The sequence below is a fragment of the Capra hircus genome (assembly GCF_001704415.2).
Source record: "Capra hircus breed San Clemente chromosome X unlocalized genomic scaffold, ASM170441v1, whole genome shotgun sequence".
NCBI lineage: Eukaryota > Metazoa > Chordata > Mammalia > Artiodactyla > Bovidae > Capra > Capra hircus.
The window spans coordinates 41,550,805-41,577,359 of NW_017189517.1; the positions used below are offsets into that span (position 1 = coordinate 41,550,805).

At 43.7% G+C, this 26,555-nt stretch overlaps 1 protein-coding gene across 1 annotated transcript; it reads left to right on the plus strand.

The window, feature by feature from the left end:
* The first annotated feature begins 242 nt into the window (after nt 1-242).
* On the plus strand, nt 243-26,314 carry NXF3 (nuclear RNA export factor 3). The gene is made up of 18 exons (XM_005700164.2): nt 243-309; nt 20,527-20,671; nt 20,892-21,045; nt 21,653-21,736; nt 21,843-21,947; nt 22,071-22,151; nt 22,446-22,562; nt 22,680-22,787; nt 22,931-23,040; nt 23,616-23,652; nt 24,017-24,085; nt 24,168-24,223; nt 24,363-24,470; nt 24,591-24,649; nt 24,742-24,857; nt 24,961-25,003; nt 25,610-25,682; nt 26,233-26,314. Exons 1-18 carry the CDS (start codon nt 243-245, stop codon nt 26,312-26,314), a joined length of 1,614 nt encoding a protein of 537 aa, XP_005700221.2.
* Nucleotides 26,315-26,555: the final 241 nt, after the last annotated feature.

Genomic DNA, 26,555 nt, shown 5'->3' on the forward strand with positions numbered 1-26,555 from the left:
CTGGAGCTAATCCCACATGAATTCCACAGCCCCCTATGTGACCCTATCCTTAAAGAGAGTGTGCCAGGGCCCAGAGAGTGAACAGAACAGCTGCCCCTGGACCCTCCTGGTCAGGACTCCCATTTGCTGCCTTTCATACTGATCAGTGTTCCCATCCCACAAATCATACTATTTCACAGTCTAACTACACCTTAGTCTAAGCATCTACCACGGACTCAGTTTCTTACAGATCTTTGATCAGCATGGAGACCAGATACTGTGGAAAAGATGAGTGGGAGGATGCCGGGGTCCAGCCCCGGTGGATCCAGGGTAATTCAAAGCAAGGACGGAATCGGCGTCTTAGGAAAAAACTTATTTAATTACAGATATAGAGAGAGATTAAAATGGATAGTGTAGTAGGAAATATTAGTGGAGAAAAAGAGGCTGAATAACTTGGTTTACGTGGAATACCAATCACCACTTACGTAGGCCACAGGCGTCTTTCCTTTCTCCCAAAGGACAGGAGGCGCTGAGGCCTCCCCGGTCCAATCTTAGAAGCCCAGGCAAAATTAGCAGGCTTGGTGAGTACCCACGTTCCAGATGGGAATTCAGCCAGAAGGGGAAAGAAAGAATGACATGGGGGAATCAGTCTTTCCAGAAACTGATCCCATTTCTTTATTTTTCAGGTTTGCTTATATACTTTTTATTATACATAGGGATGAATACAGAGTCACACGGGGGTCAGCAGACCTGACCCTTGTCAAAATCAGGTGCTTCATATAAATGTATACAAAGGTCTTATGGGTTTTACATCATCTTCTGGCCATGAGGCCTGCTGACATTTTATGGCCCTTTCTGATAATGGTCAGTCAACCAGAAAACTTATTTTTTCCAGGGGTGGTTTTTTCTTAAACCAGGCGCCACCCTCCGAATAAAGTTGCATTCCTATAGGGTGAGGGTGTAGTGGGTTACAATCAAGAAAGGAATTTACTTAGCCTAAGGTTTAACATGATTAATCTTAAAGGTTAATATTTATTTCTCCTATATGCTAGTTATATTCATTATAAGGGCAGGGAATATGGAGATTTAGCAGCAAATATTGGCTCAACAAATGAAAAACCCTTTACCAATATAATTTTTAATCAACCCACTAATACTATACTAATAATTTTGTAACTTCTCAAAAGAGTCTGTGTTTAGAAAGTTTTAAAGCATCTCGTGCCTCTCATGGTTGGGAGGCTGTAAACAATCACATGTGGCTGGACGAACCCGCTCATGCAGGCTAGAGAACCTTCAGAGGAGTTTGCAAGTTGAAACACTCTTGTCACACCCAGGAATTTTTATTAACTGGAGCTGCAAGTTAACTCCTTCTCCGAGAGAAACGGTGATGGGGGAGAGCCCCCTGTAAAGTCAGAGGTGTAGGTGAGAGCATAAAACAGACTCTGGTTTTGGGGGTAGATGCTTGGGAACGGGGAGTTTCCTGAGGCTCAATCCCACCTTTGCATATGCTGAAGCCTCCTTCCTCATGACCTTTGCCATGGGCGGAGTTCCTCACGCTGGCTCCCAGCAGAAGGACTTAAGAAAATCTGCATTGCCTTCACTGTGGGGCGAGTCAACCAATTCAGGACCATTCTGCTGTCAGGGTTCTCTAGCCAGAAGACTACCAGGAACATATCTGTAGCCAAAGTTGGGTTTTTTCCTTATTGCAGTTTGGCAGAATGCACCCTGTAGATTCCTTAAGAGGACATTAGAAATGAAGCATTATAGGACTTGGATGTGTGTTAGGTGACTTTAGAGAGGGTTCATATTGCTCCTTATTTAATGCTGTCAGGAAGCAGGAGTGATTCTATGAATGAGTATATTAGTAAATTTTGACTGAAATGAGAGAACAATAGAGCAAAACCAAAGCTATAATTGGTAAAGAAGAATCAGTCACTCGTATTCAGCATTAGAAGAGGGTGTTTGGTCATTTTTTTAGTTTGCTTAGTGATCTCCCACCCCCAGCATTATTGAGATATAATTGACATAACATTGTGTAAGTCCATTGTATATTGCTACAACCTATGACAAATTGTGAATTCCGTCTTTGGTCCCCCTTCACATATATGCTTGGAGACTGCAATTGTGGTAGAGTCACTAGATGACTCAGTTCAGTTCAGTTCAGTCACTCAGTTGTGTCCAACTCTTTGCAACCCCATGGACTGCAGCATGCCAGGCTTCCCTGTTGATCACCAACTCCTGGAGCTTGCTCAAAGCCATGTCCATTGAGTCAGTAATGACATCCAACCATCTCATCCTCTGTAATCCACTTCTCCTTTTGCCTTCAATCTTTCCCAGCATCAGGGGCTTTTCCAATGAGTCAGTTCTTTCTATCAGGTGGCCAAAGTATTGGACCTTGAATTTCACTTTCTTTATGGTCCAACTCTCACATCCATACATAACTACTGGAAAAACAATAGCTTTGACTAGACAGACCTTTGTTGGCAAAGTGATGTCTTTGCTTTATAATATGCTGTCTAGATTGCTTTTCTTCTAAGCAGCAAGTATGTTTTAATTTCATGGCTGCAGTCACCATTTACAGTTATTTTAGAGCCCGGGAAGATAAAGTCTGTCACTGTTTCCATTGTTTCTCCATCTATTTGCCATGAAACGATGGGACCAGACGCCATGATCTTAGTTTTTTGAATGTTGAGTTTTAAGCCAGCTTTTTCACTTTCCTCTTTCACTTTCATCAAGAGGCTCTTTAGTTCCTCTTCACTTTCTGCCATAAGGGTGGTGTCATCTGCATATCTGACGTTACTGATATTTCTCCCAGAAATCTTGATTCCAGCTTGTGCTTCATCCAGCCCAGCATCTTGCATGATGCACTCTGCATGTAAGTTAAATAAACAGAGTGACAATACACAGCCTTGATGTTCTCCTTTCCAAATTTGGAAACAGTCCATTGTTCCATGTCCGTTTCTTATTGTTGTTTGTTGACCTGCATGCAGATTTCTCAGGAGGCAGGTCAGAAAATCTGGTATTCCCATTTCTTTAAGAATTTTCCACAGTTTGTTGTGAACCACATAGTCAAAGGCTTTAGCATAGTTGATGAAGCAGAAGTAGATGTTTTTCTGGAATTCTCTTGCTTTTTCTATGACCCAATGGATGTTGGCAATTTGACCTCTGGTTCCTCTGCCTTTTCTAAAACCAGCTTGAACATCTGGAAGTTTTTGCTTCATGTACTGTTGAAGCCTAGCTTGGAGAATTTTGAGCATCATTTTGTTAGCGTATGAGATGAGTGCAATTATGCAGTAGGTTGAACATTCTTTGGCATTGCTTTTCTTTCGGATTGGAATGAAAATTGACCTTTTCCAGTCCTGTGGCTACTGCTGAGTTTTCCAAATTTGCTGGCATATTGATTGCAGCACATTCACAGCATCATCTTTTAGGATCTGAAATAGCTCAGGTGGAATTCCATCACCTCCACTAGCTTTGTCCATAGGGATGCTTCCTAAGGCCCACTTGACTTCACATTCCAGGATGTCTGGCTCTAGGTGAGTGATAACACCATCATGGTTCTCTGAGTCATTAAGATCTTTTTTTGTATAGTTCTTCTGTGTATTCTTGCTACCTCCTCTTAATATCTTCTGCTTCTGTTAGGTCCATGTCATTTGTATCCTTTATTGTGCCCATCTTTGCATGAAATGTTCCCTTGGTATCTCTAAATTTCTTGAAGAGATCTCTAGTCTTTCCCAAGCTATTGTTTTCCTCTTCTTTTTGCATTGATCCCTGAGGAAGGCTTTCTTATCTCTCCTTGCTATTCTTTGGAACTCTGCATTCAGATGGATAGATACCTATCCTTTTCTCCTTTGCTTTTGGCTTCTCTTCTTTTCTCAGCTATTTGTAAGGGCTCCTCAGACAACCATTTTGCCTTTTTGCACTTCTTTTTCTTGGCAGTGATTTTGACCACCGCCTCCTGTACAATGTCAGGAACCTCCGTCTATAGATCTTCATTCACTCTATCAGATCTTATCCCAAAGAATCTACTTGTCACTTCCTCTGTATAATTGTAAGGGATTTGATTTAGGTCATACCTGAATGGTCTAGTGGTTTTCCCTACTTTCTTCAATTTAAGTCTGAATTTGGCAATAAGGAGTTCATGATCTGAGCCATAGTCAGCTCCTGGTCTTGTTTTGCTGACTGTGTAAAGGTTCTCCATGTTTGGCTGCAAAGAATATAATCAATCTGATTTCGGTATTGACCATCTATTGATACTATGTGTAGTGTCATCTCTTTTGTTGTTGGAAGAGGGTGTTTGCTATGACCAGTGAATTCTCTTTTCAAAACTCTGTTAGCCTTTGCCTTTGGTAATCAAGCCAGTAGGGTATATCTGCGATTTCTCATGTGAAGTGACATTTAAGCTGAGATCTGAGGCTAAGGAAGCTTTAGCCAGCAGAAGAGGAGAGAGTGGAGACAAGTCAGACATAACCAAAGGAAATATCCTGTAACCTGGTTCATCCCTTTGGAAAATCCAAAGTGGAAATCCCTTACCCTGTACTCCATCATGCCAGGAAAAACGTTGTGAAATTTAAAAGACGGTTATAGACAGTATGTACATGGATCCCTTCTGCCCTCCTTGCTCCCATCTCAGACATATGCTAATCAGCAGCCCCCTAAGAGGAGTCATATTATTACTATGATTTCTATCTGGAAAACCACAAAGAAGAAGAAAATCGTTAGGCAAAGCAATTTAACCATGAATTTATTTTATATGTTCTTTTTAAACTTTTAACACGTTTTTCATTCCATTTCCCAAATAATCCATTTTTCACTGGATAAAATTCAAAAATTAGATGTCTGTGCCACCTGGTGAGCATATCTGGAATGGCAGCTTGTCTGTCACTTAGCAGGAAGCCTTGGAAAGAGGAAGAGCACAACGTGCCCATCACACGGAAATCTCTGGAAGATTTTTGTGGCAGATGAAGCATTAAGAGTGAGTCAGAGACCGAGTACATTAAATCTAGGGGCAAGAAATTCTCTTCAGCCCCTCCCTCCCAATTATGACAAGAAATGTACATATATATGTGATTGAGAGAAGGGTAATGCAAAAATATATAAATTTAGATATATACATTTAAGTCACATACATATGGATTATCTTTGCAATGAAATTCCCGACCAGGTATGTATCATAATGTTATAAAATTTTACATCAACTATTTTTCTGATTTCAAATTAATATTTTTATTTTGAAAGCTAATGAAGTTCAGGAAGGTGTATTTATTAGAAAAAATATTATTCTATATTTTTTTATCTTCTTACATAGCAAGATGTACACCTTTTGTAATTTAGTTTACATTCCCCAGAGATACTTCTCTGTGTGAAGTACTATATAAACAGGTTTACATGAACATATATGTTCTTAAAATTTTCCTCACTATATATGTATATATACACACTGTTCTTCATATGTTATATGTTTATGTGTATATGCATATATAAAATGCATATATAATTGTTTAAGCTTTATAGGTTTATAATACATAGTTCTTATTTAAACTATTTCAATAGATTTGAATGACACACTTTTTACTAATCAGATTTATTTATATAGGATAATATTAAACATTTGCTTACAAAATGTTTTTCCTATAATTCATATGCGTTTATATATGAGAATTTTGGAGGGAATAGAGAAAGATTTTTTTTTTAACTTCTCCTAAATTTCTCTAATAAGTTTGAACAGAGTTAAAAGCTTTTCTTGCACCACATATCCAGTTTTTAGTTTTCCTAGTGTCAATACCATGCTGATACAACTCTCCCTCCCATATCTTGGTCTTGAAGATGAGGTCAGTGAAATCTAATCTTTGGGTATAGGGCCGCAGGGGTTGAACTATGTGAGGGATCTGCATGGGGCTCAGGTCAAAGCAGAGGAAATTAGCCTCCATGAAGGGAAGGAAATGATCATTTATGGAATTATTTTAGGTCAGATACACTTTACATGGTATCTCCTATAAGCAAACAAATATTCAAATATTTTGCCCATTATTCATCAACGTAGAATTTGGTTTAAAGTTTTCTTACATTTTTTCCTGAAGTCCTCAAGGCTTTGAGTCTAGAATTCCCAGTGGACTAATAGTTGATGCAATCCTATGTATTATACATTTTTTTCTATTATAGCTGTATTATTGTTAAATTTAAAAATCCATAAATCTAAAGCAATTTCTGTACTATCAAAAGAAAAAAAAATCCAAAGATTTAAAAGCTGAGCGTCAATATTTCAAACAATGCTACAGATTTTGTGCTTATATTCAATAATTAAAAGGACTTTTACTTATCAGCAGAAAAAGGGACAAAAGATAATCACAAATAACTCACCTAAAAAGTAAAATGCTGTCTCCAAAAACATCTGGAAAGATGACCAACCACAATAACTGAGGAAATGAAAGTCTGGAGTTGTCATGATAAGTGAAAAACTCAATTTTTAGAAAACTGTGCACGTTAAATCGCTTCAGTCGTGTCCAACTCTGTGTAACCCTATGGACTGTAGCTTGCCAGGCTTCTCTGTCCATGAGATTCTCCAGAAAAGAATACTGGAGTGGGTTGCCATGCCCTCCTCTAGGGGATATTTCCCACCCAGGGATCGAACTCGTGTCTCTTATGTCTCCTGCATTGGCTGGCAGGTTCTTTACCACAAGTGCCACCAGAGAAACCCACAGAAAACTGTATGTATGTGATTGCAAATTTTAGAAGGATGTACAGTATCTAAAATGACATAAATACACAAATATTTTAAGTTAGGTATCCAGTTCAGTTCACTTCAGTTGCTTAGTCGTGTCCGACTCTTTGCGACCCCATGAATTGCAACACACCAGGCCTCCCTGTCCATCACCAACTCCTGGAGTTCACTTCAACTCATGTCCATCGAGTTGGTGATGCCATCCAGCCATCTCATCCTCGGTCATCCCCTTCTCCTCCTGCTCCCAGTCCCTCCCAGCATCAAAGTCTTTTCCAATGAGTTAACTCTTTACATGAGGTGGCCGAAGTACTGGAGTTTCAGCTTCAGCATCAGTCTTTCCAATGAACACCCAGGACTAATCTCTTTTAAGATGGACTGGTTGGATCTCCTTGCAGTCCAAGGGACTCTCAAGAGTCTTCTCCAACACCACAGTTCAAAAGTATCAATTCTTCGGCGCTCAGCTTTCTTCACAGTCCAACTCTCACATCCATACATGACCACTGGAAAAACCATAGCCTTGACTAGAGGGACCTGGTATACACATTACTTAAAGAATGTTGCTGTCCATGGGGTTGCAAAGAGTCAGACATGACTGAGTAACTTAACTGAATTACTTAAAGAGAAACACATCTGGAGTGTTGAAAGGGTAACGGTCAGGAAGGCCGGGGGTCTCCAAACGGAGGAGATAGGCTGCAAGTGTCAGACATTTTTCTCTCTCTTAAGTGGCAGGAGGAAACAAACTAGGGATATTTCCCCCTTCTCTATACAAATTTAAAAGGAGGTTTTTCTTAAAATACTGTGTTGCCATAATGACACCTGGTTTCACCAGAAGTTAACTATTCTCAAACGTTGAGTTAACCAATGCATTTTTCTTATGGAAATGTTTGTCTTAAGCTATGTTAATATACTATGCATTTACCCCAGAGTCTGTCTTCAAGTTGGTTCCACCTAATGGCTCAGAACCTACTTGACAAACCAGTATGTTATACTCAGATATTGTTTCCCTAATCTATGTAAACAAAACTATTTGGTAATCTGCCCTTCTACAAGGTTCAAGTTAACCATTTTATGGCCTGGGATGAATTGTCTGGTGCCAAGATTATCCCAAAATGCATCTTATGGGTGAGGGGCCTGGTGCCATTCTGAGTTTTAAGACATTCCTTTCTTTCATTAACAGACTGCTGGTGACTATATAACATCCAGCTGAAGCCTAGCAGGCAGGGTACTGTTTCTGCCCACTTCTGATGTCTATGTCAGAAGCTTTCTCTATCTCCTTTATGCTTTAATAAAACTTTATTACACAAAAGCTCTAAGCAATCAAGCCTGGTCTCTGGCCCTGGATTGAATTCTTCTCCTCTGGAGGCCAGGAATCCTGGCGTCTTTTCCTTCAGCAACAACCTTTCATCTTGGGGGCTCATCCAGGATCCTTCAGGACAAGGTAAGGATGCTTTGAGCTCTAGTTCTTTGTTCTCCTAGTGAATACGTTTTCTGCTGTACTTTACTAACTCTGCGGTGTGCTTGTGTGAATGAATGAAATGCCCTGAGCGAAGCAAGTGAGGAGCCCTGCTCTGCGGTTCCATGGTGATCTCTTACACCTTATGGCAGAAACTGTCAAGGGTTTATACCGACCTGCCAATTCCAAGAGGCACTCAATGTTTCCTTCAGGAACAGACCAGAAATGGGCAAAGTGTGTGGACTGAACTCTCTTTTCTCAGTCAAACTTCTGGTCTCTTTGACCATTTCATAACTCCTTTGGATCATAGACTTTCAAGGGACTTGTGATCTATGCTGTTACTGTGTACTGTGGCTTAGGTCCCAAACTTGGATTGGTAGTAAGCGCCTAGCCTCACTAGGAATCAGAAGTTTGAAAGCTAGATGGAGCTCTAGCTCCAAGAACATCTCTGAGGTTAATGGTTACTTACATTGGGACTGCAATGGGTTTTTTCCTTTGGTAATGTTGGCTCTTAGTGGACCAGAGGAGGCTCTTATACTGGTGTGGTGATGCTTGGAAGGAACATCTCAGTATTATGTTCGTATTGGTCTTATCGTGGTCAGGAGTATACTCAGGGTCGTGCACAGGCACTCAGGTGACGAATTTTTCCCAGCGGTTTAGCTTGGGAGGCATTCTGGAAGGTTACTCTGATTGCACCCCGGGTGGCATCAGAGGTAATGGTGAGGAGCTGGATGGCAGTTAGGGATGCCATCAGGTCTACCCCTGGTGCATCCCCACCCCATCTCAGCGGTAGAACCAGGAGGGACGAGTATGATGCCTGCATCGGTAAGGGACAGACTAAGTCTGACCAGGAAGGAAAAGCTTTTGGTGTAGTCTGTCTACACCCCCATCTAGAGCAGGGAGGGACGCCTCTGGTAGAAAGATGGAGCTGGTCGCTTTTTTTCTCTCTTACAGATGGAAGGTAACAATTCCAGCCTAACTCATTTGAACTGTGTCCTGAAAAACTGGGATAGATTTGATCCCCAGGGCTTAAAGAAGACATACCTGGTCTTCCTATATGCTACTACATGGCCACAGTACCCACTGGAGGATGGCAAACGGTGGCCAGCTGGAGGGTCTCTTAAGTATAATACAGTTTTACAGTTAGACCGGTTCTGTAAAAAACAAGGGAAATGGGTAGACGTAGCATATGTGTTGACCTTTTTCTCTCTGCAGAATAGGCCAGACTTATGTCCTAAGGGTATAGATTTGGGTGTGAAACCTTCAGTTCCCTCCTATCCTCCTACTTTGCCCCCGTACCTGGGGCTCCAAACTGAGCAAACTGAAAGCCAGAGAACCCCCCTCAGAAGGGTTGCCTTTGTCTCAGTGGAAACCCAAACTGAGATTCGAACTGCCCACATGCAGGTCCAAACAACTCCTGTCTCAGTACGACCTCAGACTACTCTGGTTTCAATAGAAACTCAGACCTTCGAAGTAAGAGATGAGATGGAGGACAGGAGACAAAGAGAAAAAGAAAAACAGGTTTCTCCAGTCTATCCCTGGGATCATATGTGCAGAGCAGCCAGAGAGACTGAGGAACAGCCACACAAGCTGTTGCCTCTTCATGAAACACCCACCGGGAGAAATAATCAGTCCGTGAGAGTCTATAAGCCCTTTTCTTATCAAGAAATACAAAGAATCAAGGAGGATCTGGGAGACTATTTAGAGGACCCAGAAAAATATATTAGAGCTTTTAAAGGTGTTACTCTGCTTTATGACCTTACTTGGAAGGATGTGATGTATATCTTGGGACAAACGCTGACTCCTGACTCAAAGACTCGAGTTTTGGGAAAAGCAGTTGCTTATGGAGATGAATGGCTTGGTAATGAATCAGTAGGGAAGAGGGAGGACAAGATAGCGGCCCTCCCCAATGGGAATCAGGCGGTCCCAACTATAGAACCAGATTGGGACTATAACGTGGCTAAAGGAAGATGAGATCAGAGTCACTTTGTCAGATGTGTTCTTGAAGGATTCAGGCAGGCGTGTGCTAAGACTTTAAACTATGCCAAATTGGCAAACACAGACAAGAAGAGAAGGAAGCTCCTGGTAAATTCCTAGATAGACTGAGAGAAGCCCTTCACAGATTCACTGAGATTGATCCTGAAAGTGAAGAGAGAGTAATCTTAAGAGAGAGATTTCTCACTCAGTCAGCTCCAGATATCTGCTGTAAGCTATTAAAACAGGTGTATGGACCAAGTCAGTCTTTAGATAATCTGTTACAACTGGCTCAGACAGTCTATTATGGTAGGGAATATGAGGAAAAGCAAGAAAGGCAGAGAAAGACAAAGGAACAGGCGGAAGCCTTCGCAATGGCTATGAAAACCGTTCTTAAACAGCCTGAGAAAAATGCCCAGAAGGACCCAGGTGAAAAGGGATAGGCATGCTATTACTGTGGAAAGGAGGGGCACCTCAAGCGGGATTGCCCTCAGGCATCTAAGCCGCCCCCGCCCGCCCCGCCTCCCCGCACCCCCCCCCCGCCCCCTCCCCCCGGGCTCCACGTCCGATCTGCAGAGGACCACACTGGAAGAGAGACTGCCCCCAGAGGCATAGGTCTCAGGGGGCAGACTCTCGAGACAATTAGGAATGAAGGTGCCTGGGAGTCCCCACACAAGCTCCCGTCCTAATTACACCTGAGGAACCCAGCGTATTAATAACTGTGGGGGGCCAATCCGTCAATTTCCTTTTAGAAACTGGGGCAACTTTGTGCTTACTGAAGCCCCTGGCCCACTTTCTTCTCAATCCGCTTCCGTAATGGGACTGTCTGGACGAGCCAAAAGGTATTATTTCAGTTATTCTTTATGTTGTAACTGGGATTCTGTGCTATTTTCATATGAGTTTCTGATCGTGCCAGAATCTCCCTCACCCTTTTTGGGAGGGGATATACTGAGCAAGGTCCATGCCTCTGTTTTTATGAATATGGAGCCCTCCCTTTCTCTTCCTCTAGTTGAACAAAATGTAAATCCTAGAGTATGGGCTGATGGAAAATCTGTGGGTCGAGCAAAAAATGCTATTCCTGTAGTTGTCAAGCTCAAAGACACGCACTTATTTCCACATTAAAAGCAGTACCCTCTGAAACCTGAGGTTAAGGAAGGGTTAAAACCCATCACTGAAAATTTAAAGGAGCAGGGACTATTAGTTCCCTGTAACAGTCCTTGCAACACTCCTATTTTGGGTATAAAGAAATCAAATGGCAAATGGAGACTAGTTCAAGGTTTAGGAATAATAAATGCGGCTGTAGTTCCTTTACACCCCGTGGTGCCTAATCCTTATACTCTACTGTCTGAAATTCCTGAACGAGCCAAATATTTCTCAGTAATTGATTTAAAAGATGCCTTCTATTCAGTGCCTTTGGCAGAGGAAAGTCAATTTCTATTTGCCTTTGAAGACCCTACACAGCCAGCTTCTCAATTAACCTGGACAGTTTTGCCCCAGGGATTTTGTGACAGTCCTCACTTATTTGGACAAAGTTTGTCACGGGATCTACAAAACTTTAATAGCTCTGAAGTGGTGCTGTCACAATATGTAGATGATATTTTGCTCTCTGCTGAGACAGAAGAAGCTTGTTCACAAGCCTCAGAAGATTTCTTAACTTTCTGGCAGGCTGTGGTTACGAGGCATCAAGAGAAAAGGCTCAGCTGTGTCAACAATCTGTTAGATATCTGGGCCTAATCATATCAGAAGGGACTAGGGCCATAGGCCCTGAGAGAATTAAGCCTATACTAAATCATCCCCTACCTATGACTTTAAGACAATTGAGAGGATTTTTGGGAATCACAGGTTACTGTCGCATTTGGATTCCGGGTTATGGGGAACTTGCCCGGCCTTTATATAAACTTATAGCTGAAACTCAGCAGGCCCAAACTGACAAACTGGTTTGGTCTCCGGATACTCAAAAGGCTTTTAAGGTTCTTCAGACTGCTCTCCTGCAAGTTCCAGCTCTGAGCTTACCCACAGGGTCAGAATTTAATTTGTTTGTCACTGAAAGAAAAGGTATGGCCTTGGGAGTTTTGACACAACTCCGAGGGCCTCACCAACAACCTATTGCTTATCTAGGCAGAGAATTAGATGTAATTTCACGTGGGTGGCCCCACTACCTAAGAGTAATTGAGGCAATGGGTTTATTAGCACCTGAAGCTTTAAAAATAATTAACGGATGAAACCTTACTGCACTGACTTCTCATGATGTGAGTGGAATCTTAAATTCTAAGGTTAATATTTGGATGACAGACAGTAGGCTTCTTAAATATCAGTCATTGTTGTTAGAAGGACCCATAACTAAGCTTAAAGTTTGTGGACATTTAAATCCTGCCACTTTCTTTCCTGAGAAGGAAAATGAAACACCTGATCACGATTGTTCCCAGTTCCTAACTTTAAACTATGCAGCTCAGGAGGATCTAATGGATACCCCATTAGACAATCCTGACATGGAAATATTTACAGATGGCAGTTCTTTTGTTCGGGATGGAAAGCGTAAAGCAGGTTAAGCCATGGTGGCTGCTGAACAGGTTTTAGAAGCAAAATCTCTCCCCCAGGGAATCAGTGCTCAGTTAGCGGAGCTTGTGGCTCTGACCACAGTTCTAGAGTTAAGCAAGGGGCAGTGAGTAAATATCTACATGGATTCTAAGTATGCTTATTTGACTTTACATGCTCATACTGCAATATGAAAAGAAAGACAGTTTAAAACAGCAACAGGAGAACCTATTAAGCATTTCAGAGAGATCAAGAGACTTTTAACTGCTATATGTTGTCCTAAAAAAGTAGCTGTTATGCATTGCAAAGGGCACAGCAGGGATGGGAGTAAAGTAGCTGAAGGTAATCAGCTGGCTGACTCTCAAGCCAGAAAATTGGCACTTTACAAAACCCCTTCACTGCAGACGCCTTTGATCTGGACAGGTCCTATGGAACAGGAAAAACCACAATATACTGAGGAAGAATTAGAAAGATATGAGAAAAGAGGAGCAAAGATTACTTATAAAGGATGGTTACAGTCCGAGGATGGACGACAAATAATTCCTGAAAATGCTCAGTGGAAAATTCTTAAGGGTTTACACCAGAGTTTTCATTTGGTTGCAGAGAGTACTTATCAAATGGCTTCTCATTTGTTTGAAGGTAAAAATGTAATGAAAACTTTAAAGAACATTATCAAAAGGTGTGAGGTTTGTCAGAAACACAACCCAAAGACTGAGAAGCTAGCATTATCTGCGTTACAACAAAGTGGAAAGTATCCTGGAGAGGCCTGGGAAATTGATTTTACTCACAGGCCAAAAGCTAATGGGTATTATTGCTTACAAGCTTGGGTGGATACTTTTACTGGATGGATTGAGGCTTTTCCCTGTCATAGTGAGCAGGCTAAGGAGGTTATAAAGATTTTAATCCATGAAATTATCCCCAGGTTTGGGCTGCCAGGGAGCCTTCAGAGTGACAATGGCTCCGCCTTTAAAGCTGCTGTAACTCAGCAGGTGCCTAAAGCTCTAGGAATAGAATATCACTTACACTGTTCCTGGAGACCCCAATCCTCGGAAAGGTTAAAAATGCTAATGACATTATCAAAAGACATCTGCGCAAATTAACGCAAGAGACGCAGGACAATTGGATTAAAGTCCTCCCCATAGCTTTAATGAGGGCTCAAACTGCCCCCCAAAAAGGGGGGACTGTCCCCCTTTGAATGTATTTATGGAAGGTCTTTCTTATGCACAGACATTGTTATAGACCCTGAAGCTTTGGAATTAACTAGTTATGTAACTCAGCTCTCAGCTTTTCAACAGGCATTAACAGACTCCGGGAGACAACTCCTGACCCCACCTCTGAATCAAGCAAGCCTCTATTTGAGCCAGGAAATGAGGTCCTCATAAAAACATTGGGATCTAGGGGCCCATCCCTCTAGCCCCTCTGGGAAGGCCCTTACCAGGTTATTCTTTCTTCTCCCACAGCTGTCAAAGTGCCAGGAATTGATTCGTGGGTACATCACACTTGAGTTAAGAGGTGGCACCCTGACCAGAACTAAGTGACTTCATTTTATGTCTTTATTTTCTATGCTCTGACTTTGTACTTTTCAGATGTGCTTGATAATCTATGTGAGCCTACTTCTGCTGACTCCAAAAATCCTGAGTCTGCTGTTTGATCCTCAAGACAATGCCTTCCTGTCCTGGGCTCACTCCTACGCTGCATTCCACAATTGGTCTAACTGCTGGGTCTGCAGAGCGCTCCCCTCTTCATCAGTGGAAGGCTTCCTGTGGTGGACATCTCAACTTTAAGGAAAAGACTTTCTCCAAGTCTGCGAATACCTTTGACAACAATCATATGTGATGCCTCTTCTTCATCTGATGACATCTAACAACCCTAAAATGGACTGGTGCAACATGTACTTTAACTATGGACATAATGTGACTTTTAATTTTGATTATACACTGTCTCGGTTTAATGACTATTTCGCTACACATAAGGCAAATAGGCCTAGATCTAAAGGTTTTTACCTGACGTTTATCAAATATGGGATGAGGTTATATGGCTAACTCCTGAAAAAGGACATCTAATATCTACTGCCCCTATATGCTGGAACAAACAGAGCCATCCCCAAAAGTTAGCCAACAACTTAATTACAATAATTGAAAACAATTGGGATTTTTGCCTCAGGAAATATGCAACGTAATCATTCCCGTGTTTTCCCACCCCAGTTCAGGTGCTCCCTTTGTGTGGCCAGGCGCTAATTGGGACTGGATATCTCAGTCACGCTGGCTTGCTCCAAACGGGACTTATTGGATATGTGGCTCTTACCTATGGGCATGGCTTCCCCCTGGTTGGATAGGGAGATGCACCCTGGGTCTAGCCTTTACTCTCGGCTTTATATTTTCAGAGCTCCCAGAAAAGCCTGCTAATTTACCCCACCTTAAAACTCGGCGGGCAAGGTCTGTATTTCACTGGTATGATTATTTGGCTGCAGTCTTTGTTCCCTCTTTGGGAACTACAGATGTTATGCTACAAGTGGATGCTTTGACTAATTTTACTCAAGAGACATTACAAGATTCTCAAAAGGCTATTTCAGCTCTTAATGCTGAACAAGCACAAATTAGAAAGGTGGTTTTACAAAACAGATTGGCTATAGATATTCTGACAGCTGCTCAAGGAGGAACGTGTGCTATTATTCATACCCAATGCTGTCCATATATACCTGATATGAGCACGAATGGTACTCATTTTACTAAACACATGAACAAGATGATTGGGGCCATGGATACTCCTGAAGCCTCAGTTGCCTCACTTTGGGAGACATTAACTAGTTCCTCAGGGTGGACAACTATCTTAATTACAATAATTCTGATTGCTTTGTTTTTGCTGTTTGTTCCCAGCGTCTGTAACTGTGTAGCTGGATTTATTTCTAGTCGCATGAAAGCTTTTAAGTTACAAATGGTTGCTCAAACTCCTGCTACTGCTGCAGCTTCTTCCAACTACTATTTGGGGCCCCTGGATCAGAAATCCTTAGGATGAGGGTTAGGAGAATATGTTTCCTCACTAATTTAGGGACAACGCCCTTTGTCAGCTTGGAAGCAGTTATGGAATGAGAACGATGCCCCCTTTCCCTAGGCAACAAAATTCTCCTAAAAGAAAAGGAGGGGGGGATGAGAAGGTAACAGGCAGGAAGGCCAGGGGTCTCCAAACGGAGGAAATAGGCTGCAAGTGTCAGACATTTTTATCTCTCTTAAGCGGCAAGAGGAAACAAACTAGTAATATTTTTTTCCTTCTCTATACAAATTTGAAAGGTTTCTCTTAAAATGCTGTGTTGCCATAATGACATCTAGTTTCACCAGAAGTTAACTATTCTCAAACCTTGAGGTAACCAATGCATTTTTCTTATGGAAATGTTTGTCTTAAGCTACGTTAATGTACTATGCATTTACCCCAGAGTCTGTCTTCAAGTTGGTTCCGCCTAATGGCTCAGAACCTACTTGACAAACCAGTATGTTATACTCAGATATTGTCTCCCTAATCTATGTAACCGAAAGTATCTGAATGGTAATCTTCCCTTCTACAAGATTCAAGTCAATCGTTTTATGGCCCGGGATGAATCACCTGGTGCCAAGATTATCCCAAAATGCATCTTATGGGTGAGGGGCCTGGCGCCATTCTGAGTTGTAAGACATTCCTTCCTTTCATTAACAGACTGCTGGTGACTATAGAACATCCAGCTGAAGCCTAGCAGGGGGGCACTCTTTCTGCCCCCTTCTGATGTCTATGTCAGAAGCTTTCTCTATCTCCTTTATACTTTAATAAAACTTTATTACACAAAAGCTCTAAGCAGTCAAGCCTCGTCTCTGGCCCCGGATTGAATTCTCTTCCTCCGGAGGCCAAGAATCCCGGACTTTATGGCAAATAGATGGGGAAACAGTGGAAACAGTGTCAGACTTTATTTGGGGGGGCTCCAAAATCACTGCAGATGGTGACTGCAGCCATGAAACTAAGAGACGCTTACTCCTTGGAAGAAAAGTTATGATCAACCTAGACAGCATATGGAAAAGCAAAGACATTACTTTGTCAGCAAAGGTCTGTCTAGTCAAGGTTATGGTTTTTCCAGTGGTCATATATGGATGTGAGAGTTGGACTGTGAAGAAAGCTGAGCACTGAAGAATTGATGCTTTTGAACTGTGGTGTTGGAGAAGACTCTTGAGAGTCCCTTGGACTGCAAGGAGATCCAACTAGTCCATTCTAAAGGAGATCATCCCTGGGTGTTCTTTGGAAAGAATGATGCTAAAGCTGAAACTCCAGTACTTTGGCCACCTCATGCGAAGCGTTGACTCATTGGAAAAGACCCTGATGCTGGTAGGGATTGGGGTCAGGAGGAAAAGGGAATGACAGAGGATGAGATAGCTGGATGGCATCACTGACTCGATGGACGCGAGTCTGAGTGAACTCCGGGAGATGGCGATGGACAGGGAGGCCTGGTGTGCTGCGATTCATGGGGTCACAAAGAGTTGGACATGACTGAGCGACTGAACTGGACCAAGAATTTAGTGAATCTGTGCATATAGGGAAATCAACCCAATTCCTTGGAGCTCAATTCCAGTCTCTGTTGCTCCAGGTAGCATCTGAATGACTCCACAAGCTCCAGCACCTCAGTAAGCCTCAGCAACCTTGAAAAGTTGGTGATTCTGATATCAGAATCTCCTTGTGAGGAATACATGAAAGAATAGATGCAATGTAGCAAGTACAGAACTTTTCCTACCTCTGGCACTCACAGTTCTCTGGGTCTGCAGAATGAAGGAACACAGTGTAATGTAGCAGATGCAGAATCTGGCATAGAGGGTTCTCTGTGTTAGTAGCTATAAGTACCCGGGTCCCCAGTGTCTCCTAACACCTCTGTAGGGGTGGTTTAGTTGGAAACGTTCCCTGGGTGTTAAGCTGGTAGAAAACCCAGAGGGCTGTTATTATAAGAAGTTAAAGCTCCTCTGGCCCCCAGGGCTCTCCTCCTCTATGCCCTTGGGGAGAGGACTTCCTGTAAGGACTCCATCTTGCTTGGCATTGATAGAGAGTTTGGGGCCTGCTCTCTCTTTGCTTGGCAACCTTCCTTGATATTCTCCAAACCTCCAGCTCCAGACCCACACATTCTCTTCTAGAGAAGCCTGTGAGGACAGCAGTGACAAATCTCTGCCTTCAGGCTACCCTATGGGTGAGTCACTCTGCATGAGAACTTCTTTTCAGATCTCCGCAGGACAGGAGGGTTTCTGGGTTCCCTTCTCAACCCCAAACCACAGGACCCCTAACAAGCCAACCCTCTTTTAGAGAAAGGTGGGAGAGAGCCCAGGCTGACTGTTTTCTACTCTTCTGAGGAAATGGGCTCTCACACACCCATTCCGATTGCAGGTGAGAAACTTCCCCTCCTATGGAAATGGCCTTGGCTGGGTGAATTTTTTTTCCTTGGCTAAGGAAAATGCATGAGTAATGTGATCTTCTCGGGTCTAGGCTTTGAAGAGTGGGGATGGTAACCTAGGTAAAGGGTGGGATTGTGTAAATTAATGTTCTTTGTATTTATACTAGAGGTTGGGGGAGGATGGAAACCCCACCATTCCTACTGAATATTGCATTAACTAGTCAGGGTAAATTGTATTAGTCCTTAGTTTTTGAGGCTTGCTGTTTTGCCTAGCATATGACCTATTCTGGAATGTTCAATCAGTATTTGCTATGTGCATTTTTCTATGTCAATTAAATAAATTTGTTTATTTAAGTCACATTTAAAAATCCTCTCCCTCTAGCTGAATTTTTGTTTGCCATTTTATTTGTCACTCAGTGAGATATGTTAGTTTCTCACTGTGAATGTGGATTTGTCCATTCACTCTTATTTCTGTCAGGTTTTATTTTGCGTATTTTGTCTCTATTTTAAGACATGCATACAAATTTAGAATTTTGTATTAATATCTTCTTATTGCATTGAACCTATCATCATAAGGAAATCTCCCTCTTTCTCTCATGTTTCTCTTTAAACTATACATTTTCTTTTACTAATATGGTTATACCAGTTTTCTGTAGATTAATGTGGACAAGATATACATTTTGTCATTTTTTATTTTCAGATTTCCTGATGATTAAATTTCACGTTTGTCTTTCAAGAATGTTTGATGAAGTGTTTCTTGTCCAGTCTGAAAACATCTTTCTATTTAGAATATTTAGCCTGAATCTTTTAATGTAAAGATAGATGTTATTTGCTTTATGTGTATCATATTGCTGCATATTTATTTTGCTGCTTCTAAGTTCCTTTTCCTTTCCTTCGAAATGGTTAATATTTTGTAACTATCGAATTCTTAACTGATGCAGATATCTAAACATTCTTTTGCTATTCTTGTAGTGCTTACCCTTCATATTACAATGTGCATTTTTGCCTTTTAACAGTCTGGTGTTGGTGCATGGTAAGTCGCTTCAGTTGTGTCCAACACTTTGGGACATCACTGACTGTAGCCCACCAGGCTGTTCTGTCCATGGAATTCTCCAGGCAAGAATACTGGATGGGGCTGCCATTCCCTTCAGCAGGGTATTCTTCCAACCCAGGAATCGAACCCAGGTCTCCTTCGTTACAGGTGGATTCTTTACCATCTGAGCCACTAGGGAAGTCCTTTCACAGTCTAATATTAGTTAATAAGTTCTTTAAAACTCCTCAGACAATTATGGGACCTTGAGACACTTTGATCCCACATACTCTCTCCAAATTTATTGTCATTCATTTTCATTCTCTATATATGTGAACCCCCAGAAAATATTGCTATTATCATTTTATATAGTTTGAATTTGCCTACTTGTTTAAATTTGCCTACATATTCACAAATGACATTGGTCTTTCTTTCTTGTATCTATGGGACTCCACTTGGGATGATATTTCTTCTGCCCGAAGAAGAGCCTGTAATACTACTTTTAGTTTGAGTCTTCTGGTCACAAAATTTCTGACTTTTTGTTACATCATGGTGAAATGAATACATTTATTTTTTAGGAATATTTTTCCTTAAAATTTATTTTTTCTCCAACTAACATTGTTATCCTAAGTTGATATCTTGTTACTTTTGGAAACTTCTCAACCAAGTTCTCTTCAAATATCATTTCTCTACTTTTCCCTCTCCTTCTCTCTGGAATTCACATTAACCATGTGTTTGGTATACTCACTGCATCACCTTTAATTCTCTACACCTCGCTTTTGGTATTTTTCATATTATATGTGGGAGGAGAAGGGGACGACAGAGGATGAGACGGTTGGATGGCATCACCGACTCAATGGACATGAGTTTGAATAAACTCTGGGAGTTGGTGATGGACAGGGAGGCCTGTGGTGCTGCAGTCCATGGTGTCACAAAGAGACATGACTGAGCAACTGAACTGAACTGAACTGATATATCTTTCCAGGCTCCATTCTGGATATTTTCATCAGACTTATCTTTCATTTCTCTAATTCTTCCTCCAGTGAGGCAGACCAGCTTTAACCCTTGAACATCACACTAAGGTAGCTTTCAGGGTATGTTTTATTGTCCCCCTAGAGCAGAGCAGGGAAGTGAGACTTGGGAATTAAAAGTCACTTGTCCCACGTCACCTAGCCTGAACCAAGTAGAGCAGGATCTAACATCACAGACTACACTCTAGATCTAGACCCTTTCTTCTGTGCCTGTTTTCTTGGCTGTGAATGCTCTACACCTCTCATTTCCTGAAAAGTGGAGCCACAGTGAAGTCTCTCAGCCTTTGTTTTTAGCACAGTGATGTATTTCTGTTTAGATTATACAGTCAGTGATATTTTTCCCTTAGCCATGATATTTACCCAATACTTCTTCTGGTATTGGGACCATTGATCTGTTGTTGTCAATTTTAGAGCACACTGATAAAGTGAACCCTTTACAAAGAAGAACACGAAGCTGGAGTTTTTACCGAAGGCGACGCAACTTTTCGTCTGAACATGTCACTTCCCAGCAGCAGCAAGATTCAGGTGATGTTCCCATGGACAGCCAAGCAAGATAGTAAGTGACTAGTCAGCATGACTTACATGTACCAACCAGTGAACAACAAAACCTTGTAGTTAAACATGTTATTCTTCTCTCCAATCTGGAAGAGTGAGGAATGATGGGATCTGGCTAATGTTTAAGCACTCCTTATTGTAGCTCTGATATCATGTGGGAAAATGTAGAGAAGACTTTCTAAGTCTATATGGACCACTTTCTTCTCTCCACTTCCCGACAGTGCTCCCTATGCTGTTCCATCCCGTCATCAGAGAAGCAGTTTTCAGAAACAAGACCAAATACATATTAATATGGAGATAAAGCAAAAGCCTCCAGAGAGAAGAATGGAGAGAGGCAGACAGAATGAGACCGTGGGGAGCTGGTTCAAGATCATTGTGAGTGTCCTGGCTAAATGGACCTGATATGTAGAAGATGATAGAGTCATGTTGGATTTGTGTAGAGATGCTGGGAACTTTTCTGGGGCAGTGGTATTGGTAATGTATTGTTATTACTAGGGACTATCTTCTTAGATCATCTAAGGGTGAGTTCAGAGAAGCAATAGAAATGAAACAGACTGACTGCAAGAAGGAGCATGGGAGAGGTTGACTAAAAGCAAAGGAGGAAACCTACTGCCAGGGAGATGGAGCACTTCACACCAGATCACACAGTTTAGCTCAAGCTGAGTGTGGGAGGAGGCTGAGTCTCTGGGGCCGATGTCAGAGTGGCAGGCCAGGTCTATCTCACATGGATCTCTTGGGACTTTATAAAAGGAAATACATGTGAAATATATATATTTTGTTCAGGAAGTGTATATGAATAGAAAGAAACTATATTTAGCAAATCCATGCGTTGTACAAAAGTTAGCGATAACAGATATTGTCCTGTCTTAAGAATTTATTTAAAGCCTGAAAATAGGTTCTAAAGTAAGACACAGGTGGGTCTTATCTTAACCTTGGATTCTATTGCATCAATTTTGTTTCCCATTTCTTCTTTGGCCCCTAGATTCCCTTTGGTATAAAATATGATGAGAAGTGGCTGCTGAATTTGATTCAGAAGCAATGCAGTGTCCCCTTCATTCCAGTCGAAGTAAGAGAGGACATGGAGGCAATGAGAAGAAACGGGGTATATGTCAGGCCCAGAAGAGAAATGGCTCTGGTCTTATATTCTGCTTCTCTTGTCACTCTCCCTACAGTTTCACTATGAGAAAATGCAGGCCCAGTTCTTTGTAGAGAATGCCAACATTGCCTGTGCACTGAAGAATGTCAATGGCAAGATTTTCAATGAGGATAATGAAAAGGTGTGTGTCAAGGGCATGAACAGGGCTGAATAGGGGCAAGAGGGAAGGAGAGGGGCATGGTCTTGCTTGATCCCATGCACAGATTTCCTGGCGCTTACCCAGCACCTCTTGTGTTCTCTACAGATATCTATCTTTGTTGAGCCCTGTGATACACCGAGATCTGTGCAGAAAGCACTGAAGTCTGAAAAGGTGGAGCAGATGAAGGTAATGCAGATTCAACACAAGCTGTGCACTGATACCCAGCCCCACCTCTTCCCCCTGCTCACCCTCAGACACAGAGCCACTGAACCCCATCCTTCACTCAGGCTGACCATGGACAAACCATATGATGTCCACCAGCAATCTCTTGACATCCAGAGACTCCTCTTTGGCCCTGGTATGGCTGTAGCAGTAACTGTAAGGCAGATGAGGGTAGAGGGTCTGTCTGGGAAGGACACTTGGAGGTGATATCATGGGGATGGGATAGTGCTGGAGGTGCACCAGCCAGGGCCCTCTCAGCCTGTGTTTCCCTCCTGGTTTCCTGGAGACTTGATGATCTGTGATATTGGAATGACATGGAACCATAGAAATGGCATGCCTGCCTCCCTGCACATCCATCCAGGGATCAGGTCCAAGGTGAGGACCTAGGCCCAATGTTGAGGCTGATGGTGAGGACTGGAGAGATTAGATAGAAGAGGCATAGTGGTCTCAGATATCCCCTTTGGGGTCCTCACTCTTCTTTCTTCATCATAGCTTTCGTCCTTGGACCAGAGCAACAAAAAACCCTACGTGGTGCATAGCCTGTCCACCATTATGGAGAATGCTTCCCACACCAAGAACTGGAATCTTTCCAACATTGAGGTGAGGTGGAGCACTCAGATCTTCCTTTAAAAGGGATGTGGGAAGGCTTATGGGGTGGTGACAGATGAAGGGAAGTGGATTTGTAGGGAAAGGATGGTGTCGATGGCAGAGCCATCTAGTCCATGGCTTCCGCATAATTCCAGGTGAAGTCTGCAGGGGAGATGGACAAAGGTCAACAGCTGGAACCAGGAAGGATGGGGGCTGACAGAACTGCCATGTGCACCACCTCCCCTGATAAGTCAACCAACATAAGGTCTCTCTCTGCCTTGTTTCTGCACCCTTATGTCTCTCTCATCTCTCCCCTCCTCCCTGCACTCCATGTCTGTCTTCATCCCCCTCCCTCCCTCCTGAGTCCCACTTCACTCACCTCCCTGTCACAGCCTCCTGGGTCAGCCCTGCTGTTTGTCCTGACTTGACAGAGTGCTGGACAGCCTGTGATGTAGCAAAGCACTGGGCTCTCCCCCCATTCCCTCTTCTCTCCATAGCCTTCAGTGAGCCCGTGAGGAAGGAAGGAAGGGAGGGGAGGCAGGCCTGGCAGACTGAATTTGAATTGCTGGTCCTTGTGGCATTGGAGAAGGGAGTCAGGACAGTTTGGCTGGGAGCCACCCAGGGGAAAAGAGCAGGAAGAGGAGTGGGAGGAAGGGATGGAGGGGACAGCTTTCCTCTGGGTCAGTCCATGGAGTGGTGACCAGGGCCCTGGAAGCCTAGCGTACCGCACTGTGGGTGGGGGCACACACAGGGCTGTCATTGCTGTAAGTGACCTGCTCCCACGAGGAGGGCCACGTCCACATTTTCACTGGCTTTTCTCTTTTGTCTTGATTTTGGCAGCACCATCCTGGAGTTGTTCCCCAAGTTACTAAGCTTGGTAAGTGTATCCCTTTATCACAGAGTCCTCTAACTAGCATTGACAGTGCCCTCAAACTACTCAGAAACATGTTAGGACCTGTCCAAGTTCCATTTCTGAACCTGGCCCTTACATGTCCTGCGGGAGGAAGAGTGTATCATCCTCTGCGGGAACCTGAAAAGGCCCTGGTCTTCTTCAACCATGTTCTCCACAGGCTTTGGGGACCCATGGAGATGACAGACATGTAGTCCTGCCCCTGACATTTCCAGGACCCTTTCTCCTCTGACCTCAGACCCCCACCCCATCCTGGGCCCATTCTTTCCCCTGATCATCCAGCACCACATCCTGGACGGCAGGATGACTGACTTCCTCTTCCCTCCCCTAGGATGGCCAGGAGAAACCCTCAGGTTCTAAGTGTGCTATTGAAGTCCCCAAGTACTTACCAATGTGCAAGGTGAGCACGGAGGATCCAGCAGGGTTCTAGGTGGTATGCAAGGGGGTGTCAGCCTTGGTCCTGAGGACTGTTTTGATTCTAGGGAAGCTTCTTTGGATCTGAAGAGCTAAAGAGTCTAATCCTGCAATTCCTGCAGCAGTAAGTACCCCTGGGAATCTGAGCAAGGGGAGGGCTAGGACAGGGAGGCCACCCAAACTCAGGTCTGCTCATGGGAGTTTTCAAGTCTCCTGTGAACTCCATACGACAGAGCTAGACTATCCTCACTGTTCCCCCTCAGGTATTACTTGATCCATGACTATGGGGACCGCCAGGGACTCCTGTGTGCTTATCATGAGGAGGCCTGCTTCTCCCTGACCATTCCATTCCGCCTCAAGGACCCAGGCCCGTGAGTATCACAGCCCAGAATCCTTCCCCGGGCCATGTGGTTCCCCAGCAGATGCAGGGCAGCTCCTGCTGACACCTGTGCTGGCCGGACTACCACCCACTGTTCCTCTGTGTCTCCTAGAAGCAGCATGTGTGCGTACTTCAAGAACAGCAGGAATATGAAGAAGCTCAAGGACCCCGGTGAGTGTGAGGTGGGAAGACTGGGCAAAAAAGGGTGGTGAGTGGAAGATTCATAGGGTCCCTGACCTTTGCTTGCTTCCCCTCCCCCACAGATCTACGGTTCCAGCTGCTGAAACACACAAAATGTGACATTGTGCAGGCCCTCTGTGGGTTGCCCAAAACTCAGCATGACTTCAGGTCCTTCATGGTGGACATGTGGTTCCAGACGGTGGGCACCTGCTTCCTGCCTTGTTGGGAGCAGGGGTGGGAAGCTGCAGATGGGGAGGAGTCAAGTTGAGGGGTGACTGAGTACCTGCGCTCTTCTCTTTCAGGAAACAATGCTCTGCTTCTCTGTGAATGGGGTGTTCAAGGAAAGTGAGTGTTCATAGATCCCTCCCAGACCATCCACTGCTCCCTCCCCTGGCTGGGCTCCCTCCCTCCCTCCTTCCAGCTTCACTCCCCTCCCTTGCCCTCCATTCCCTCCCCTCCTCTGGACTCCCCTCCGTCCCTTCCCTTCCCCTTCTTTTCCTCCCCTCCCCTCCCTTTCCCCTCTGTGATCTCCAGCCCTCAGTTTTCCCACAGACAACCCAGGGCTGAACTGCATTCATGTCTGCCCTGCCCACCCTGGGCATTAGGGACACAGGCTGAGGAGTTTTGTGGCTCCCATACCAGATCCTTACACTGAGAACTTGGGCCAATACTTAACCTCGCAGTTTCCCCATACATCCACATCTTGGGCAGTTAAGAAAAATGTATCCCATGAACTTGTGAAGTGGTTGTCATGGGAACATGTTACTGGGAGCAGACCGTCCTCCAGTTGGCCTACGGTTGCCCTCCCCATTCCCAACACCCAGGCTCCCCAAGTGAACAACTGACCCCTCAGCATGAGTGTCAAGTCAGACCCTGACTGGGGACCCCTGTGGGAACCTGTAAACACATGGGGCTCTAAGGGGTACTCTTGTTTATTGTTTGTTGTTGAAGTAGAAGGAAGGTATCCTGGCTGTGTGCGTGCCTTCAGCCGGACCTTCATCACTACTCCTGCCACCTCTTCCAGGTAAGAGCCGTGTTGTGGGCAGGATGGCCCAACCAGCCTGGGCTCAGGGCCCTGGGCGTGTGGTGGTGCAGACCTTAGGCTGACTCAGTATTGTGGAAAGCCAGCAGGGAGCTCCAAGGAGCAGTCTAGCCTAGTGGTTAGGAAGAGCATGGACTTTCTCACTGGCACATGGGTTTTCTCCTTGACCCAACACTCATTCTCTCTGTGATCTTGGTTAAGTCACAGGGCTTCTCTGTGACTTGGTATCGTCTTCTGAAAATGGGGACCAGACTGTACACTCCTGTACTGTAGTGTACTGGGCTGCTGTTCAGGGCAGATGTGAAGTTGTCCCTGGGTTGGGGATCAGGCTATCCACTGAGCGAAGCTGGTAGACAATCTCTCTGAAGGTGGGCTCTGTACAAGGGGCAGAGGAACCAGTCAAGGAGCCCGGGGACAGACACAGGAGGGGGATGGAAGGAATCTGGTTGCTGAGTGCCAGTGGGAGCAGATCATTGTTGGGAGTGTGGGTCGGTACATCTGTCAATTGTCTAAGAGTCCGTATTTCCTCCAGTTTTTGTATTGTGAACGATAAGCTGTTTGTGAGTGACTTCAGCCCGGAGAAGACAGCCAGTGCTCTTCATCCCAAAGCCTAAACCTCTCACCCCCATGCCCACCTTCTCCTTGGAGCAACAGGAAATGGGGCAAGATTTCTCCATCCAGTCTGGGATGAACTTCCAGCAGTCTCAAAAGTGATGCTGAAGATCATACTGCACATACATACACACATATACTCATTGCCTTGGAAAATCATTCATTGTGTTCAATTTTGTGGCGAGATGAAGTTTAATCAAAATGTAATTGACAGCATATCTGTGTGTTTATGTTTCTCTTTCT